Consider the following 19,419-nt stretch of genomic DNA (forward strand, 5'->3'; position numbering starts at 1 on the left):
CCTAGGTCCACTTTGTTCCTTTAGGTTTCCTAACCGGCCCTCAAAGGGCATCTAAGCTTGTGACCCCTGCTTTAGGAACTGGTTTTGGGATTCGACTCACAGATCTGAACAGTGCTTCCTGAATATATTAAGAGATTAGGTGTCCACAAGAAAAGTACTGAGTCAATATGGGGGAGGCAAGGAGAAAGAAATGGTGAAAGAGCCTTTGAGGAATGGCCAATCAGGAAGTTGTCAGGGACCCCAGGCATCCTGTTTCCTCATCTTCCCAGGGTGTGCAGTCTCCCCCAGTGCCTTGTATGAGTAACCTCATAACACGTTAGTAGGTCGGACTGCTGAGAGGAACTGATCCTGGCCTAAGGAGGAGACTGCTTCCAGCGACCACCCTAGTGTTTTACCCAAGATCACAAGAGAGCATCTTTTTACCTTGCGGGTTCTCTGGGTGGCTTCTCCACAGGCCCTGGTGCTGGCTGTTTATCTTCCTTCCCTGTACTTGAGGCAGCGGACTCAGATTTCAAAGCCTTTTTGGCCATCTGGGAAAGGAAGGATGTCATCAGGAAGAAGAGGCCACAGAATTGCATTAATTCTCTGCTTCTTTCACCAAGAATATACTCAATATGCAAACAAGTTCACTTACAAATCCAATCTAGGCATAAAACGAAGGACATAAAATGGGAGAGAACTTATAAGACTTATAAATCAAGCTTTTTTTATTCAAACTTAAGATAACTAATACATTTTTTTTGAGAGGGAGTCTTGCTCTGTCGCCCAGGCTGCAGTACAGTGGTGCAATCTCCGCTCACTGCAATCTCCACCTCCTGGGTTCAAGCGATTCTCCCATCTCGGCCTCCCAAGTAGCTGGGATTACAGGCGCCCACCACCATGTCCAGTTAATTTTTGTATTTTAGTAGAGACGGGATTTCACCATGTTGGCCAGGCTGGCCTCGAACTCCTGACCTCAAGTGATCTGCCCGCATCGACCTCCCATAGTGCTGGGATTACAGGCATGAGCCACCACGCCCAGCAATAAATGTTCATACTAATATCTTCCAGTTTGTGTATAGAATTTTTATAACTGTTTCTACAAATGTTTTGCCTTATTAACAACTGTTTGAGAATCCTTATCTATATAACACAAAGAGCCCTGAGTAGCTAATCTTGCTCTAACTCCATCTGTTCATCTGTCTCCCTCTGGCTTAAGTTTTAGACATTTCCAATCAGTCCAGTGTCATTCAGTTTCGGTTATGCTTCTCTGTAATGTGTGGTGTCCTAAAAGCCAAGAGTTCTGTCCACACACACAGACAGCAGCAGGATACTTTCCAGTTACCTGGAATGGAAAGGAAAGGACCCTAGGCCAGGCTCAACTATCTTGACACCTGCTGCCTGAATATCCCAAACTATCTGCTTATAAATAATCTGAGATTTGCCAAACGACTGCTAAGATCATGGACACTATCCTAATATGGGCCTGGCAGATCTGTTACGAGACAGAATATTTTCCACATTCTCAAAGTCCTGGTTTCTTTTGCCCAGGCTGAAGTGCAGTGGCATGACCACAGCTCACTGGCAGCCTCAAGTGATCGTCCCACTTCAGCCTCCCAAGTAGCTGGGACTACAGGTGTGCGCCACCACACCTGGCTAATTTTTGTATTTTCTGTAGAGACGGGGTTTCACCATGTTGCCCAGGGTGGTCTTGAACTCCTAAGCTCAAGCAACCTGCCTGCCTTGGCATCCCAAAGTGCTGGGATTACAGGTGTGAACCACTGTACTGGGCCAAAGTCCTGGTTTCAAAAACAAAACAAAACCATTCTCACTCAGTGTTCCTTTACCACAGTCTCCCATCTATGACAGCCTGGGTCTAGTTCTTCCCTATGCTGTCCTGAGCCTCACTGCTTCCATTCTTTTATCTCTTTCATCCAATTAAAGAATGTTTTCATTTGGCTTCTTTCAACTTTATACTTTCAGTGACACCTTTCTCCACACCATGCCTTCTTCCTGTTAGCAACTCCATCGTACCACATCTACCAAACCACCTTCCTCCAAACTTAGTTCACAAGTCATCACCTTTGGGAACTACCATCAATTGCAAGTGAATGTTCTACTTCAACCATGGCAGATTAACCATGTGTAAAGGAGATAAAAATGGCAGATGAGGGAGACCAGGTGTGTTCCATTTGCCTCTGCCAGTATCTCTGCTTTTGTATTTTTTATTTATTTATTTTTTGAGACAGAGTCTTGCTCTGTTGTCCAGGCTGGAGTGCAATGGTGCAATCTTGGCTCACTGCAATCTCCATCTCCTGGGTTCAAGCGATTCTCCTGCCTCAGCCTCCAAAGTAGCTAGGATTACAGGTGCCTGCCACCACACCCAGCTAATTTTTATATTTTTAGTAGAGATGGGGTTTCACCATGTTGTTCAGGCAGGTCTCGAACTCCTGACCTCAGGTGATCCACCCCCCTGGGCCTCCCAAAGTGCTGGGATTACAGGCGTGAGCCATTGAGCCTGGCCTGCTTTTGCATTTTTAAGGCATTTAATTAAGAAAGCTAGTGCATACAATTCAATGTCTTTTTCACACATCAACTCTTTTCACTTCAGATATTCTGATTCCCCGCACATCCTCAAGGGCACACCATGGTTATGGGAGAAGGGCCAAGGCGCACCGTGAGGAGGTAGGGCTCGGCGTCATCCAGGTGGCTCTCCAGGAAGCGCAGCATCTTCTGCTGGAAGGTCTCATATGAAAAGTTCTGGATAACAGGATGGGCCAAGTTCTTTTCTCGAATAATATTCAGGAGATCATTTCTCAGCTTCTACACAATGGACCGATATTTGCAACATGAGAAAGTAGAACTCCAGTAAAAATTCAATGATGATGAGGTGAGACAGACACTATGAGAACTTCTGCAATGCCGTCAATGCAAATCACTGGCACACATACAGGAAGGGAAGCCCAACACAAAGGATTGGTCAATAAATCAGGTTCAGCCACAGTGGGTTACTATGCAGCTATAAAAAACAGATAAAGAAGTTCCTTATATGCTAACATAGAATGATTCCAAGATATAATATTAAGTGAAAAAAGCAATTTAGAAAAGTGTTCACATTAGTGTGTAGGATATGCTATCATGTATGTGTATGAGAAGAATGGAGAAAATGGATCTATGTGGATGTCTGTACACACACACACACACACACACACACACACACACACACACAATTTGCTTGCACATGCATAGAGGATCTCTGAAAGGATAAAAGAAAAAAAAAAAGAAATTGGTTGCCTCCGAAGGGAAGAAGATGGCTGAGGGTCACAGATGAGAGTATTTTCACCAAACTCTTTGGTTATACCTTTTGAATTCTGTATTATGTACATGTATTACCTTTTCAAATAATAAAATTTGAATTTATATAGAGGCCAGGTGCAGTGGCTCACACCTGTAATGCCAGCACTTTGGGAGGTCGAGGCGGGCGGATCACTTGAGGTCAGGAGTTTGAGACCAGCCTGGCCAACATGTTAAAACCCCGTCTCTACTAAAAAATTAAAAAAATTAGCCCAGCATGGTGGCACACGCCTGTAACCCCAGCTACTCCAGAGGCTGAGGCAAGAGAACTGCTTGAAACTGGGAGGTGGAAGTCGCAGTGAGCCAAGATTGGGCCACTATACTCCAGCCTGGGCAACAGAGCAAGACTCCATCTCAAAAAAAAAAAAAAAGTATATAGAAGAAATGGTTGGGCATGATGATTCACGTAATCCCAGCACTTTGGGAGGCCGAGGTGGTAGGATCACTTGAGCCCAGGAGTTCCAGACCAGCCTGGGCAACATAAAGAGACCCTGTCTCTACAAAAAATTAAAAAAATTAGCCACGTGTGGTGGCATGCAGCTGTGAACCCAGCTACAGGGGAGGATGAGGTGGAAGAACTGCTTGAGCTCAGGAAGTTGAGGCTGCAGTGAACTATGACTGCACCACTGCACCCCAGCTTGAGCAACAAAGCGAGACTCTGCCTCAAAAAAAATAAACAAATGAATAAAAAGGAAGAAGAAAAAATAAAAGCAGGGGACCAACAGAACTTTTGACACCAGGAAACAGGTGCTATGTCCTCACCAAAGAAGTTTCCTCACATCTGCAGGATCACCATTTAATGTAAATAAAGTTAGAAGCGTTACATTTGTCAGCTCCATACCTGGTGCTGATCATTTAAATCAATGTTCTGTTATAAGCTAGACAGAAATAAGGCAAGTGAATAATTTATGTCAATTTCTCTAATAAAAACTAAATTTTGAAAAGCCAATCTTACAGTGAGTTATCTTGGATATAAAAGATAACTTGCTGCAGGTGTTACATGTTGAAAGGAGAATATTTAGGTAATATTCCTGACCAAGAACCCTTTCCCTATTTCCCCACAAAAAGCAATGAGATGAATTTAAGTCACAGGAGCAAAAATGTATCAAATTTACCTGAGTTGTGGGGTCCTTGGACATATGTTTTTTCAAAATTTTTGAAGCTTTTTCAAATTCTTTGTTTTTGATACAAATAATGACAGCCTAAAAAGGAGGGGAAAAATCTTTTTTTACTTTTGTAATGACAGGTGTAATCAGAATATCAAACATCAAAATAACTCTCTCTCACATCATATCAAATTTCTGTACTTAAAAACTAACAATTATAAAGCCAGGCACGGTGGCTCACGCCTGTAATCCCAGCACTTTGGGAGGCCAAGGCGGGTGGATCACCTGACATCGGGAGTTCGAGACCAGCCTGACCAACATGGAGAAACCCCATCTCTACTAAAAATACAAAATTAGCCAGGCATGGTGGTGCATGCCTGTAATCCCAGCTACTCGGGAGGCTGAGACAGGAGAATTGCTTGAACCTGGGACGCAGAGGTTGCAGTAAGCCGAGATCGCACCACTGCACTCCAGCCTGGGCAACAAAAGCCAAAACTCCGTCTCAAAAAAAACAAACAAACAATTATTGTTCAAGTGTTATGAACCACTGGAAGCTGTCTCTTTCTGCTTGTAAGGTAGTCACTTTCCAACAATACAATGGCTTTTGTTACATGGCTGATAGAGCAAAATCTGATCCCCTGGATTACAGACCATTTAACCAATTACAATAGGGCCTCCTGAGAAAAGACAGAATGGACAGGAGTCATTCTACGTCCTGTAATTTCAGGTCCCCAGAACAATTGATTCTGTTCTTTTTGGATGCAAAAGCTTTAAAGCAAGGTGGGGATGAGGGAGGGAGGACATACTGTAGGGGGAAAGAAAGGGATGTGCTGACCACAGAGTTCTGCTAGTTCCATTCTGGAAAGGCCTAAGGCCAGTTCTGTAGGAGAATGAAAGGACAACCCCTTACTACCATAAACCCCAGCTGGCAACTTCAATTAAAGCACCTAGGGAACTACTGAAGCCAACAAATCCAGGTCATTCACAAGCAGCAAATAAAAAGGGCAAAGTTCCAGGTAAGATAAGGTCTCACCAGCCACAGAGAGAAAGTAGAGTCCTTCCATAAAGAAACCTCAAGAGAATGAGGTTCTCTTGAGGAAAAATAACAGTGACTGAACATTTACAAGGAAGTTATAATATATATGAACATTTTTAAAAATTAGAAAAGCCAACAAAAAATTGGGAGTATTTGAAGTTATATGATAGAATAAAGTAGCTATCTCAAATCCTGTCTGAGAGAGACAGATTCTTTAAAAAGACCACCATACAAAAAAAGGCAAGCCAACTGGGTGTGGTAGCTTACAACTGTACAACTGTATTCCCACACTTTGACAGGCCAAGGTGGGAGGATCGCTTGAGCTCAGGAGTTTGAGACCAGCCTGGGGAACATAGGGAGACCCTGTCTCTCCCCCAAAAAAACCCACCTACCCAGGCATGTTGGTGTGTGCCTGTGGTCCCAGCTACTCGGGAGGTTGAGGTAGGAGGATCACTTGGGTCTGGGAGATCGGGGCTGCAGTGAGCAGTGACTGTACCACTGCACTCCAGCTTGGGCGAAAGAGCGATACCCCGTCTCAAAACAAACAATAAAAGGAAAATTGGTTCATAGATATTTTTTATCTTCACAGGGAAGAATGTACAGAGACACAGACTAAGGGGAAGAATAGCAAGGAAATTCATTAAGTACGAATCTGTTGCTTCTATCCTCAACGTGCTGAGCACAGCCATACAGGGCAGAAGGCAACTGATGTCAAATGCCCTTGAATATGAAGGTACAGTTCTTGCTGCGCAGGGAAGGTACAAAGTAAGTCTTCATTTTACTCAGATGACCATATCCATTTATACATCACCTTCAGCAGAAAAACATATGCTCAAACTATATTTACTTTCTTGAATACAAAGTTTTTACTTTTTTAATCATACAGGTCTTACTATGTTTTAAAATTCTATTTAACTTGCATACAACAAAATTAACTTGTTTAGGGCATCTGGTTTGGAATTTTAACACATGTAGACTCCTATATCATCCACTACAATGAGGATCCAAAAACCTGCCTTGGCTGTCCTGTGTAGTCACACCTAACCCTGGCAACCACTGATCCCGGTGGCTCATAACTGTAATCCCAGTGCTTTGGGAAACTGAGACAGGAGGATCACTTGAGGCCAGGAATTTGAAACCAGCCTGGGCAACACAGTGAAAACCCAACTCTACAAAAAAGTAGCCAGGCATGGTGGCGTGTGCCTGTGGTCCTAGCTACTCGGGAGGCAGAGGTAGGAGGATCACCTGAGCCTAGGAATTTGAGGGCAGCAGTGAGCTATGATCATGCCACTGCACTCCAGCCTGGGCAATAAAGCGAGACCCTCTCTCTCTTTAAAAAAAAAAAAAAAAAAAAGGGCCAGGCGCAGTGGCTCGCGCCTGTAATCCCAGCACTTTGGGAGGCTGAGGTGGGCAGATCATGAGGTCAGGAGTTCAAGACCAGCCTGGTCAGCATGTGAAACCCTGTCTCTACTTAAAATACAAAAATTAGACGGGCATGGTGGTGCGCACCTGTAGTCTCAGGTACTTGGGAGGCTAAGGCAGGAGAATTGCTTGAACCTGACAGGCAGAGGTTGCAGTGAGCCGAGATTGCGCCACTGCACTCCAGCCTGGGCAACAGAGTGAGACTCCGTCTCAAAAAACAAGAACAAAAAAGCCATTAAGTGTGTAGGACTTTTTTTTTTTAAAGGATGTAGCCTTGAGCTTGGCTCCTTTCACTCTGTATAAGGCCTTTAAGGTCCATCCATGTTGGTACACTATCAATAGTTCACTTTTTCTTGTTGTTGGGCAGTATTCCATTCCATGCATGTACTATAGTTTATACATTCATCCACTGAAGGACATTTGAGATGTCTGCAATTTATGGTTATTATAAATAGAGATGCTAAAACAGTCTCATTTACTCTAAGGTAAAACTTCTCATTTCTCTAAGGTAAATACCCAAGAATAGGATTGCATGGTCTCATGGAAAGTGTGTTTATAAGAAATGGCCAAACTACTTTCTGGAGTAGCTGTATCATCCCGCATTCCCATCAGCAATATATGAGAGTTCCAGTTGCTCCACATCCTCACTAGCACTTTTAAAAAAATAGGCTAGGTGTGGTGGCTCACACCTGTAATCTCAGCACTTCAGAAGGCCAAGGTAGGAGGATCACTTGATCCCAGGAGTTCAAGTCCAGCATGGGCAACAGTGAGATCCCATCTCTATTTAAAAAACAGATGAAAATTGCACATACTTATGTACAACGTGATGTTTTGAAATATGTAACTAACACTTTTTATAGTTACGGTTTTTTTTTTAATTAATTTTTCTCGAGATAGGGTCTATATCACCCAGGCTGAACTCAAACTCTTGGCCTCAAGCAATCCTCCTACTTCAGGTGCCCAAGTAGCAGGGATTATAGGCATGTGACACCATGCCCCACTATCAGTATTTTTTAAAGTTTGGTCCATTCTAATTGGTATTTGAATCTACTGTGGTTTTAATTTGTATTTCCTTAATGAGTAAATGATGTTGAACATCTTTTCATGTAATTTTTTTTTACCATCTACATTATTTTGGGTGAGCTTTTTGCCCATTTAAAACTAGGGTTGTATAGACTTGTTTCTTTTGAGAACTCTTTATATACTCTAGATACCAGTTCTTTGTCAGGTGTGATTTGTAAATATTTTCTCCCAACCTGTCAGTTGCTTTTCCATTCTCTTAACAGTGTTTTTCTCAGAGCAAAAGTTTAAAATTTTGATTAAGTCCTATTCATCAATTTTTCTTCTTATGGATGTTTTTAAATTCTTATCTAAGATTTCTTTGCCTGACTCCAGGACATAAAGATTCCTTCATGTTTCCTCTGAGTTTTATGGTTTCACATTTTACATTTAGATTATAATTTTGAGTTAATTTTTGTACAAGATGTGAGCTTATGGTCAAAGTTCATTTCTGCATATGGACATTCAATTGTTTCAATACCATGTGTTGAAAAGACCATCCTTTTCCCATTGAATAGCCTTCACATCTTTGTCAAAAATCAATTAGTCATATTTGTGTGGGTCTGTTTTTAGATGCTCTCTTCTGTTCTACTAATCTCTATAGTCGTAATTACTGTAACTTTCTCATAATTCTTAAAATTGGGTAGCATGAATCCGACTTTTTCTTTCAATATAACACTTTTTGGTTATTTAAATTCCTTTGCTTTTCCATATAAGTTTTAGAATTAGCCATTCTGTATCTATAGAAAATCCTGCTGAGGCCAGATAGGGTGGCTCAAATCTGCAATCCCAGCACTTTGGAAGGTTGAGGTGGGAGGGTCACTTGAGCCCAGGAGTTCAAGACCAGACTATGCAATATGGGAACATAGGGAGACCCCATCTTTACCAAAAAAAAAAAAAATTAGCCAGGCAAGGTGGCACATGCTTGTGGTTCCAGCTATTCAAGAGGGTAAAGTGGGAAGAGCACCTGAGCCCATGAGGTCAAGGCTGCAGTGAGCCATGATTATGCCACTGCATTCCAGCCTGGGTGACAGAGCGAGACCTTGTCTCATTTAAAAAAAAAAAAAAAAAAAGAAAAAGACAAAGAAAAGAAAGAAAATCCTGCTAGGCCGGGTGTGATGGCTCACGCCTGTAATCCCAGCACTTTGGGAGGCCGAGGCAGGCGGATTGCCTGAGGTTGGGAGTTTGAGACCAGTCTGGCCAACATGGTGAAACCCCCTCTCTACTAAAAACACACAAAAATTAGCCAGGTGCGGTGGCACACGCCTGTAAATTCAGCTCCTCAGGAGGCTGAGGCATGGGAATCGCTTAAACCTAGGAGACGGAGGTTGCAGTGAGCTGAGATTGTGCCACTGCACTCCAGCCTGGGCAACAGAGCAAGACTCCATCTCAAAAAAAAAAAAAAAGAAAATCCTGTTGAGATTGTGACTGGAATTGTATTAACTCTATAGATCAACGGGAGGTAAGTGACAACTTAATTTATGTCTTCCAATCCATGAACATGAACATTCAGTCTTAATTTTTTTTCTTTTTTGAGATGGAGTCTTGCTCTGTCACCAGACTGGAGTGCACTGCTGCAATCTCAGCTCACTGCAACCTCCACCTCGCAGGTTCAAGCGATTCTCCTGCCTCAACCTCCCAAGTAGCTGGGACTACAGGCGCATGCCACCATGCCCAGCTAATTTTTGTATTTTTAGTAGAGACGGGGTTTCACCGTGTTGGCCAGGATGGTCTCGATCTCTTGACCTCATGATCCGCCTGCCTCAGCCTCCCAAAGTGCTGCCTGGCCTTAATTTCTTTCATCAGCATTTTACATTTTTCCATATACAGTTCCTTCACATTTTGCTAGACTTACACGTATTTCTTTCTGTTTTGAAGCCATTGTAAATGGCATTGTTTTGGTAATTTCATTTTGAATTGTTCACTGCTAGTATATGGAAATATGACTGACTTTTCTTTTTTTACTTTAAAATGCTGTTTTCATGTGATGTATGACTGATTTTTGTGTTGATCTTGCTAAACTTACAGGATTTTTTTTTTGTATACTTCATGAGATTTCTACATAGTCCTGCCATCTGCAAAAAGAAGTAATTTTATTATTTCCTCTCCATTCTGTATGCTTTTTCCCCCTTGCCTTATTGCACTGGTTAGGTCTTCCAGTATGATGTTGAAAACAAGTGGTGAGCATTCCAATTTTTATCATTAAGAATGTTAGCTGTGGGCTTTTTGTAGACACCTTTTATCAGGTTGAGGAAGTTCCCTTCATTCCTAGTTTGCTGAGTGTTTTTATCATGAACTAATGTTGAATTCTGTGAATTTCAGCATCAATTTATATGATCATATGGTTTCTCTCTTAATATGGTGGACTACACCAATTGATTTTCAAATACTGAAGCAGCCTTGCATTCCTGGACTTTGGTTTCCCCACTCTGTCACACACTAACTGCATCTGCACCCAGGGCCAAGCAGCAGGACAGACAGTGGAAGGCTATGGAATTTGTTCCATGTTCTGGGGATCACAGCTCCTTTGGTGAGAAAAAGAGTTCTCCTCCTTCAGTTTTAGATGTCTGCCCTGTTGCCACTGTCATTGCTAGGCAGCTACTGCCACCAGGATAGTATTGCCTGGGGGCCAGGGCAAGAAAGAAGCGAAAAAAGAGAAAAAACTGGGGTTTCTTTCACCATCTCTGACCCTTGAGAGATCCTTCCTTGCTCCTCAGACCAGAAAGAGAAAGCTTCTCTTGGTGCTCTTTCTGTTCACACCTGGAGTGCACTTCCAGGTTTCAGGCTGCCTTTGAGTCTGGGCTGGGTGACACCAGAGAAGGAAAAAATGGTAAACTATTCATCACTGGTTTGGTGGAACTTCAAATTCTGGTCTCCTTCCCTATATGCCTATTTCCAGATAGAATCCTCAGATAGCTACTCCATGCATTCTGTCCAAGACTTATAATTACATTAAGAGGGAGAGACAGAAGAGAGTATGTTTACTCTATGTTCTCCAGAATTGGAACACATATCCTTCTATATTTAATGTGTGAAGCAAGAAAGGAAATATGAATGCTTTCAAATTGAAATGTAGACGTCTGCTTCAAAGGTTGTGCTATGAGCTTATCTTTTAAAACTATGTATTAATTTCCTGTGGGGGGAAAAAATTAAAAAGATGAATCACTGCTTTTTCACTTGGCAGTTCTCAGAAGTAAGTATAGTTTCTTCTCTTACTTATTTGTTAAGGTTTCTAGGGTATAAGCAATATCAATGGTCTCTGGATAAGTTAAATAAAAGGGAAATTCCAAGCACAGATTTTCAAAATAGGTAAGGTAGGTTTATGTTGGGAAGAAATGCCAGAAAGCACATATATTAACAAAGGAAGAGAAGAAGACCAAACTCACAGAACTGAAGAATAAAGAAGCAGATGCAAAAAGAAGCAAGGCTGTTCTGGGAAGTAGCAATGTTTAAAAAGCCTCAACAAATATTTTTGTTTCAAATGTAAAGTTCTAAGAGAGTGTATCTGATATACAAGCACCCCAAATGGTGTAAGGCCCTCAAAGAACATCAAGCTGCTGTTGCCAAAGGCGCAGGAGACAATGCCGCATAGTAAAAAGCAACACATAAATGCTTCAAGGACATGCTATACGTGTTGCTACCCCTTGTTCTCTAAAGAAACCTAACAGATCAATCTCTCCTTTAGTTATGAGGAGAAAACAAATATAGTCTTGATATAATTAACAGCTTGCAGAAGCAGGTCTCAAATTTTTGGTCTCAGGATTCTTTTATATTCCTCTTAAAACGTTAATGCAGACCCTCAAAGAGCTTTCTGTTTATGTAGGTTATATTTGTTGATATTCACTGTATTAGAAACATAAATCAGAAAATTTTAAATATTTATTAATTCATTAGAAAATAACAATAAACTCATTACAAGGTAACATAAATAACATCTTTATGAAAAATTACGGCATTTACTAAGATAAAAGTTTAATGAGAAGGGTGACATTTGTTTTTCATTTTGAAAATCTCTTTAATATCTGGTTTAATATAGGAGATAGCTGGATTCTCATAACTGCTTCTGTATTCAATCTGTTATGATGTGTTATTTTGGTAGAGTGGGGTTTTTTTTGAGACAGAGTTTTGCTCTGTCACCCGGGCTGGAGTGCAGCGATGTGATCTCAGCTCACTGCAGCCTCCTCGCCTCCTGGGTTCAAGCGATTCTCATGCCTCAGCCTCCCAAGTAGCTGGGATCACAGGCTCATGCCACACACCCGGCTAATTTTTGTATTTTTGGTAGAGACAGGGTTTCACCATATTGGCCAGCCTAGTCTCAAACTTCTGACCTCAAGTGATCCACCCGTCTTAGCCTCCCAAAGTGCTGAGATTACAGGTGTGAGCCACCATGCCCTACCCTTGGTTAAGGCATTTTTAAAAATCTGGCTTTATACACATACGAAGCTGAAAATGGAGGAGTATTTTAATAGCTTTTTCAGAAAACTGTGGCTATTCTTGTTTGATTCTACACGAAACTGCAGTAAGTAAACTTTTCTTAATCTGTCACATTAAAATCCATCAGTCAGCTGGGCGCAGTGGCTCACTCCTGTAATCCCAGCACTTTGGGAGGCCAAGGCAGGTAGATCATGAGGTCAGGAGTGCAAGACCAGCCTGGCCAAGATGGTGAAACCCATTTCTAATAATAATACAAAAATTAGCCAGGGGTGGTGGTGGGCGCCTGTAATCACAGCTACTTGGGAGGCTGAGGTGTAGAACTGCTTGAACCCAGGAGGCGGAGCTTGCAGTGAGCCGAGATCGCACCACTATACTCCAGCCTGGGTGACAGAGAGAGACTACGTCTAAAAAAAAAAAAAAAAAAAATCCATCAGTCTATCTTGTAGTTTAAATAGATCTTTCATCCATGGATGACTTCATAACATCATGCATTGGTCATCTGGAAAATACTGGTTCACTGAGTTATGAAGATGTTCAAATGTTGGCACATTCATTAATTTTTTTTTTTTTTTTTTCTGAGATGGAGTCTCACTGTTTCCCAGGCTGGAGTGCAGTGGTGTGATCTCGGCTCACGGCAACCTCCTCCTCCCGGGTTCAAGCAATTCTCCTGCCTCAGTCTCCCGAGTAGCTGGGATTACAGGTGCCCACCACCACGCCTGGCTAATTTTTTTTGTATTTTTAGTAGAGACGAGGTTTCACTATGTTGGCCAGGCTGGTCTCGAACTCCTGACCTCAGGTGATCTACCTGCCTTGGCCTCCCAAAGTGCTGGGAGTACAGGCATGAGCCACCACACCCAGACTAAAAAATATTTTTTAAATGTCAGTTGTTAATATTACCAATCTTCAGAAAAGACTAAGTATTGGGAAGCTATCAAGCACATGAAAACAAGTTTTCCAAAATTCTGTTTTTCACTAGAAAGCTTAAACTTTATCACTGGCAACAAATACTGTCACTTGTTTTATGTGACAGGTTTGCTTTACTCCTTCTCAAGAAAATGACTGCCAAATACCCAAGTGTGAACAACTATAATTTGTCAGTTGTTCTTTCAGGTAAAATAGTATTCCATAAAAAAGCAGCTAGTTCAGCATGCAACTCTAATAATAACACAAGTGCTTTTCCTGGTAACCATCATGTTTTGGTATGCAGCAGAAAGATTTTAGTCATACTTCCTCTTATTTTTTTTTTTTTTCTTTTTTGACAGGGTCTTCACTCTGTCGTCCAGGCTCGAGTACAGTGGTGTGATATCAGGTTACTGCAACCTCCACCTCCCGGGCTCAGGTGATCCTTCTGCCTCAGCCTCCCAAGTAGCTGGCACCACAGGTGCACACCACCACACCCAGCTAATTTTTTGTATTGTAGAGACAGGGTTTCACTATGTTACCCAGGCTGGTCTGGAACTCCTAGGCTCAAGCGATCCACTCACGTCAGCCTCCCAAAGTGCTAGGATTACAGGTATGAGCTACTGCACCTGGCCCATACTTTCTATTTCAACACACAAAATCCTGAAAAGATGTTTACTCAAGGCTCTAGAGTTAATAAAATTCATCCAGTTTTTGCTGCTTTACCAAAGACATTCTTTCTTTTTTAAAATTTTTTTTTAATGGGAGTTCTGGGCTTTTAAACAACTGTGACTAACATTCTTAATTAAAATTGGTAGTTTTAAAAAAAATTGTGGCAGTGAAGAATACAATGACTACTAGTACAATTACTACCATCTTGATCATGCTAAGGAATCACCCATTTTACTCATCCTTGCTTTTGCACCATCAATGCAAATGCCAATGCACTGAAAAAGTCAAATAATGTTTTGGTTTTGCTTATGAAAACAGTTTTGACCTCATGGCTTCTCTGAAAGGGTCCTGGGGACCTCCAGAGATCCCTAGACCATGCACTGAGGGTTCTAACTTAACAAATAACTTACTTGATAAACTTTGCAAGATTCAATATACTTTTAAATAAATTGTTTTGGCACTTTACAAAGCTTAAATGCATGAACAAGGCTCACTGAACCTAGGCGTCTGTAGAATTTTCCCGATCATTAACAGATTCCGTGACTGTAAATGAGAAACTTTTACAAAGTAAATTGAAGAGATGGATGAAATAATATCATTTAACAACTAGGAGATCAAGGTAATTGTGGTTGCCAACCTCAAAGGCAGCCCCCAATGCGCCTCACCTATTGCGGAGTCCCATTCACACTCTACCAGAGTGAGTCTAGTCTGTATGACCAAGAGCATATGGCGGAAGTGATAATGTGTCACTTCCAAGATTAGACTATACAAGAATGAGACTTCTGCCTTGGGTTCTTGCTCTCTTGCATGATTTGCTGTAGGAAAAGAAAGCTGCCATGTTGCAAGCAGCCTTATCTGTGGAGAGGCCAGGAGCTGAACTGTCCAGCCAACAGCCAGTAGGAAAGTGAGTCTTGTTAACAACTATGTGAGTATGGATGCAGTTGAGTCTTGAAATGACTGCAAACCTAGCTGACAGCTTGACTGTAACCTCATGAGAAACCCTGAGCCAGAATCACTAATAGACTCCTGATCCTCGGAAATTGAAAGATAATATTAACTGTTTTGAGCTGCTTATTCTTGGAGTAACTTGTTACACTGCAGTAACAATAAACATAAGATCTAGTACCTGGTGGAGACTGGAAAAGCAGAACAGAGTCAACGTAAGAAAACAGCTACTTTGAGAGCTTAGATTTTTCTAATAGATTTTTCCTAATGAACCACCCAAATAACGAGCTCTATGAGCCTAAATAATAATAATAAATACGCAGCTGAAAGATGAAAGCCCACAAAGACTCTTCCAGAAGAGGGGCCAGATGGCAAATCTATAGCCCTTGTGTTCTAAAGGAGTTGCTACAGGTTGAGCATCCTACATCTGAAAATCCAAAATCTGAAATGCTCCAATGAGCATTTCCTTTGAGTGCCATGTTGGCACTCAAAAAGTTTCAGATTTGAGGGCATTTGGGATTTCAGATTTTTGGATTTGGGATGCTCAACCTAAATTTAATGCAAATATTCCAAAATCTGAAATCCAAAATGCTTCTGTTCCCAAGTATTTTGGATAAAGGATACTCAATGTGTACTTAATAAAAGTTACATGAATTACTCTAAACTGGTACCCATTCAAAAGATCCTTAACAGTTCTGAAAGTAGGCATGAATTTCTCCTCCCTTGATAATGTCTTTTCTGGCATATGCCTCCCCTCAACCTAAACCTGATTTTCCTATACTAAAAATGTACTCTTGAAATTATTCTTCCTTGAAAATGACTAATATTTAAGCATTTTTTTACAAGATCAAAAGTAGTATCTGCCCAAGGTCCTTAATTAAATAAATAAAATATGTGCACCTCATGCACACTAGTTGTTTTTTAATAGGGTACCCAAGTACAATGTACACAGCCAAGAGACAGGTTTTCCTTGCGAAGCAAGGTTTTATCTTTCTACCCCACCCCCATCTTTGGGATCCCATCCTTTTAGGGGTGCTCTTTTCTTAACCATTTCCCTATTTTCTACCACCAGGGCAATGCTTAGCTGATGTTTTCCATCTTCACCTCTGCATCTGCTTCCACACCCCCCAGCCTTGGTTTTGGGGGAAGAACAATCTTTTTCTGACTGGTTCCCACAGCCACTTCTATGTTTTAAATTAAAATAATTTCTACTGTTTGAAGCTACCTGAGCCACAACACAGTGACAATCCCAAATTCCCAGACACTCCATTAGCTTTTTTCTTGAATTCAAGAACACTGCCTGTGCCAGATTTCTATCATTCTTCTACCATGACTATTTTGCTAGCTGGCTCATTATCCCAGCACCTCTGATTCTAATCTATCTGTTCAAAAGGGATGTTCTCTAAGCCCCTCTTTCTGCAGACAGAAAGAACTCAAAGTCAGTACCACATTTTCCAAGGCCCCAGTTTATCTCCCTGGTTTATTATAAACAAGGGTGACCAAACCCTAGGCCAGAGTTACTTAAGGCCCTTGCAGAGTGCTCCCGAATGGTGCAGTAACCTCCAAAATGTCAGAGCTTCAATGCCAAAGTCACAAGGAAGACCACCCAAATCACAAAAACTGAGCACCTGCCATTACTTCCCAACCCTGGGTGGGAAAGGAGACACCTGAAGAGATAACGTCTGTGTGTGTGCTTTCTTGCTTGCTCAATCTCTCCCCATTGCTGTTTTCCTCTGCCCCACACAGTAAAGAGTTAAGTGCTGTATCCTCAAAGACCCCTGATTTTTGGTCAAAGAAAAAAGATATAAAAATAGAGCCTTACAGCTTCCTTGACCAGTTTTCTACTGGATTCGACCACTGCTTCTGTCAGTGTAAATTCAGTTTTAATCATCTCCAGCACATTGATAGCTGATTCCAGTGGTGTGAGCTCAGCCTCCATATCAAAGGAACAGTCTAGGACAAAGCACAGTTTTCATTTTAAGCTCTTTTCTAAGGGTAAAAAAGTTATGTCCAAAAATTATATATATATATATACATTTATGGAAATGGAGCATGCAAATATGGTAAGATTTGCATTTAATTTTTTGACATATTTGCTACAGGTTGACATACACGATAAGGGTCCAAATTCAAATCAACGAATTTAACGTGACCATTTTTTAATACCTGTCAAGACAGGCAAAAAAATTATTTTTAAATACATGCATTTGCCTCTCAAATTCAGAATATACCCATCCTCCTCAGATACGAGTGGCAAGAAACTGACAACAGCTAAATAGCTTTCAAGTTAAATTCAGAGGGGAAAAATGTCAGAGTACTTCCACTCTGAAAAACTCTCCACCATGGGGGAAAAAAGATGTCCATATGAACATAACTCACTTTAGATAGGAGCAAAGTTGGGGTGAGCAATTAACAGGTGGGAGAAGATTTTAAAAAAACACAGAAAAGCAGCCAAGACAACCTTAACCGGAGAAAACTAGAGCCAGTCGAGCCAGAAAACAGACCCATCGTAGAATGACAAAGACCACTCTGATGGGAACTATCGCACTTTAACCAGGAATCCTTCAGTTCTAGATATAAGTTTTAAAACAAAACCCTAAGCAAGTAAGCCCAGAGAAGAACAAAAAAATAGCCATACCTAAATTTTCCCCTTCTTCAATGCGCGACAGACACTGCATAACCCGCAGCAATCGGGACACGGTGTGCTCCTTCCCCAAGGGCCTGACAAGCAAAGCTGGGAGAGAAGACATCGTTGGCTGGGCGACCCCCAGTCCCGACTCCCGGTCCCCCGGACCCCCTTCCCCGGCGCTCCAACCCCCTTCCCCCGGCCCGGCCCTCACCCTGCATGATGTCCCGGATCTGTCTGAAGTCCCCGTACCGGCTACCCCGAAAGGCCCGCAGCGCCTCGTGGAAGTAGAACTTGAGCACCCAGCGATTCACTGCCTCTTCCAGCCGTGCCTCCCCCGCGCCGCGCTCCGCCGGGCCCCCCAACCCCGGCTCGTGGCGCCCCCGCCGGGCCCGCCCGCTACTGCGGGACGCCCGCCTGCCAGCTGCCCGCCCGCTGCCGTCGCTACTCCCGCCTCCTCCCGCCATCGTGTCCGATCGCCGCGCGCCCTCCCCGCCCTCCCGGCCGGGCCGCTTCCTCGGCTGTGACGCCGCTGGGTCACGCACGACGCCCGGGCCGGAAGCGAGGCCCGCCGTCCCGGCTCCCGCGGCCATGATAGAAACAGCGTTCCGAGCCGCCCGCGGGCTTCTGGGAGGGAAAGGACCGGAGGGCCCGGCCCCCTTCTCCGACGCCGTAGTTCCCGATGTGCCGGCCGCAATGCCTCCTGGGGCTTGAAGTCCACGCCGCCCAGGCCGGTGAACCCGGCGGGGTTTGCAGTCAACTTCGCTCCGAATTTACAGAAAACAGCTACTATGCTACGGACGCGGAACAGTGTATTAGAGACTGAAAAACAGGCCGGGCTCGGTGGCTCAACGCCTGTAATCCCAGCACTTTGGGAGGCTGAGGCGGGTGGATCACCTGAGGTCGGGAGTTCGAGACCAGCCTGACCAACATGGAGAAACCCCATCTCTACTAAAAATACAAAATTAGCCGGACGTGGTGGCGCATGCCTGTAATCCTACCTACTCGGGAGGCTGAGGCAGGAGACTCGCTTGAACCCCGGAGGCGGAGGTTGCGGTGAGCCGAGATCGCGCCATTGCACTCCAGCCTGGGCAACAAGAGTGAAACTCCGTCCCAAAAAAAAGAAAAGAAAACCAAATATGTGCACCTTATTAAACACTTTGAAAATTGTGGAAGAGAGCATACACAGAGGAAAGTCTTTAAACAAATTTGTATTTTAACAAATACTGTAATTATAAAGCAAAGACCAGTGTGATACCAATAAATAGAATGCACCTGGCAACCCAGCCTCTAGACATATACTCTTTGTAATCACAAAAATAACACATTTTGTTGTAGAACAATTAGAAAAATAAGCAAAAGGACCACCCATAGTCCCATAGAGGGTCTGAGTCACTTTCAGATATCTCTCATACTCTTGGAATTCACCAACTGGCACTTGACCAAATGGAGAACCTCCAGCTCAGACCTTAGTTCAGGATGGTGGTTGTGGGTGCCTCTTCCTGAGAGGCCCAGTAACTGGTCTAGCTTCAAAGATTGTCCTACCAGCCCCACTAGTCTGGAACCTGCAAAGATCCAGTTTGGGGCCACTCAAAAACAACTCAGAAGTGCAGGTGGCCATGTCCTTGAGGATGTGAATCCCATGCTGGACCTGTGAATTAATATCAGGACCTTAATATGTATAGTATCCTGGAAAGCCAAAAGTTCTATGAGGTACACGTTCCGGGATGAGAGAAGAGGCCTCTAGGTCTGACTGATCTTTGGTGATCATGGCTGCTTTTCTTTTTTTTCTTTTTTTTTCTTGAGATGGAATCTCGTTCTGTCGCCCAGGCTGGAGTGCAGTGGCACGATCTCGGCTCACTGCAAGCTCCGCCTCTGGGTTCATG

General features: G+C 42.8%; 1 protein-coding gene across 5 annotated transcripts in view; it reads right to left on the reverse strand.

The window, feature by feature from the left end:
- Positions 1-18,162, reverse strand: part of TERF2 (telomeric repeat binding factor 2) — a 33,141-nt gene extending 14,979 nt beyond the window's left edge. For 2 of the 5 annotated variants that reach the window (XM_019011984.4, XM_063699682.1), the window contains exons 1-6: positions 17,748-18,157; positions 17,546-17,641; positions 16,730-16,860; positions 4,449-4,535; positions 2,656-2,802; positions 424-530 (exon numbers count right to left, since the gene is read on the reverse strand). In XM_019011984.4, coding sequence (XP_018867529.3) covers positions 424-530; positions 2,656-2,802; positions 4,449-4,535; positions 16,730-16,860; positions 17,546-17,641; positions 17,748-18,126 — 947 coding nt within the window. In that variant the 5' untranslated portion in view covers positions 18,127-18,157. Of the gene's footprint in view, positions 1-423; positions 531-2,655; positions 2,803-4,448; positions 4,536-16,729; positions 16,861-17,545; positions 17,642-17,747 lie in introns of all 5 variants that reach the window. The other 3 variants (XM_063699683.1, XM_055366288.2, XM_019011983.4) reach the window with 2 other exon arrangements.
- Between the last annotated feature and the right edge of the window lie 1,257 nt (positions 18,163-19,419).

This window comes from Gorilla gorilla, chromosome 18 (genome assembly GCF_029281585.2).
Source record: "Gorilla gorilla gorilla isolate KB3781 chromosome 18, NHGRI_mGorGor1-v2.1_pri, whole genome shotgun sequence".
NCBI lineage: Eukaryota > Metazoa > Chordata > Mammalia > Primates > Hominidae > Gorilla > Gorilla gorilla.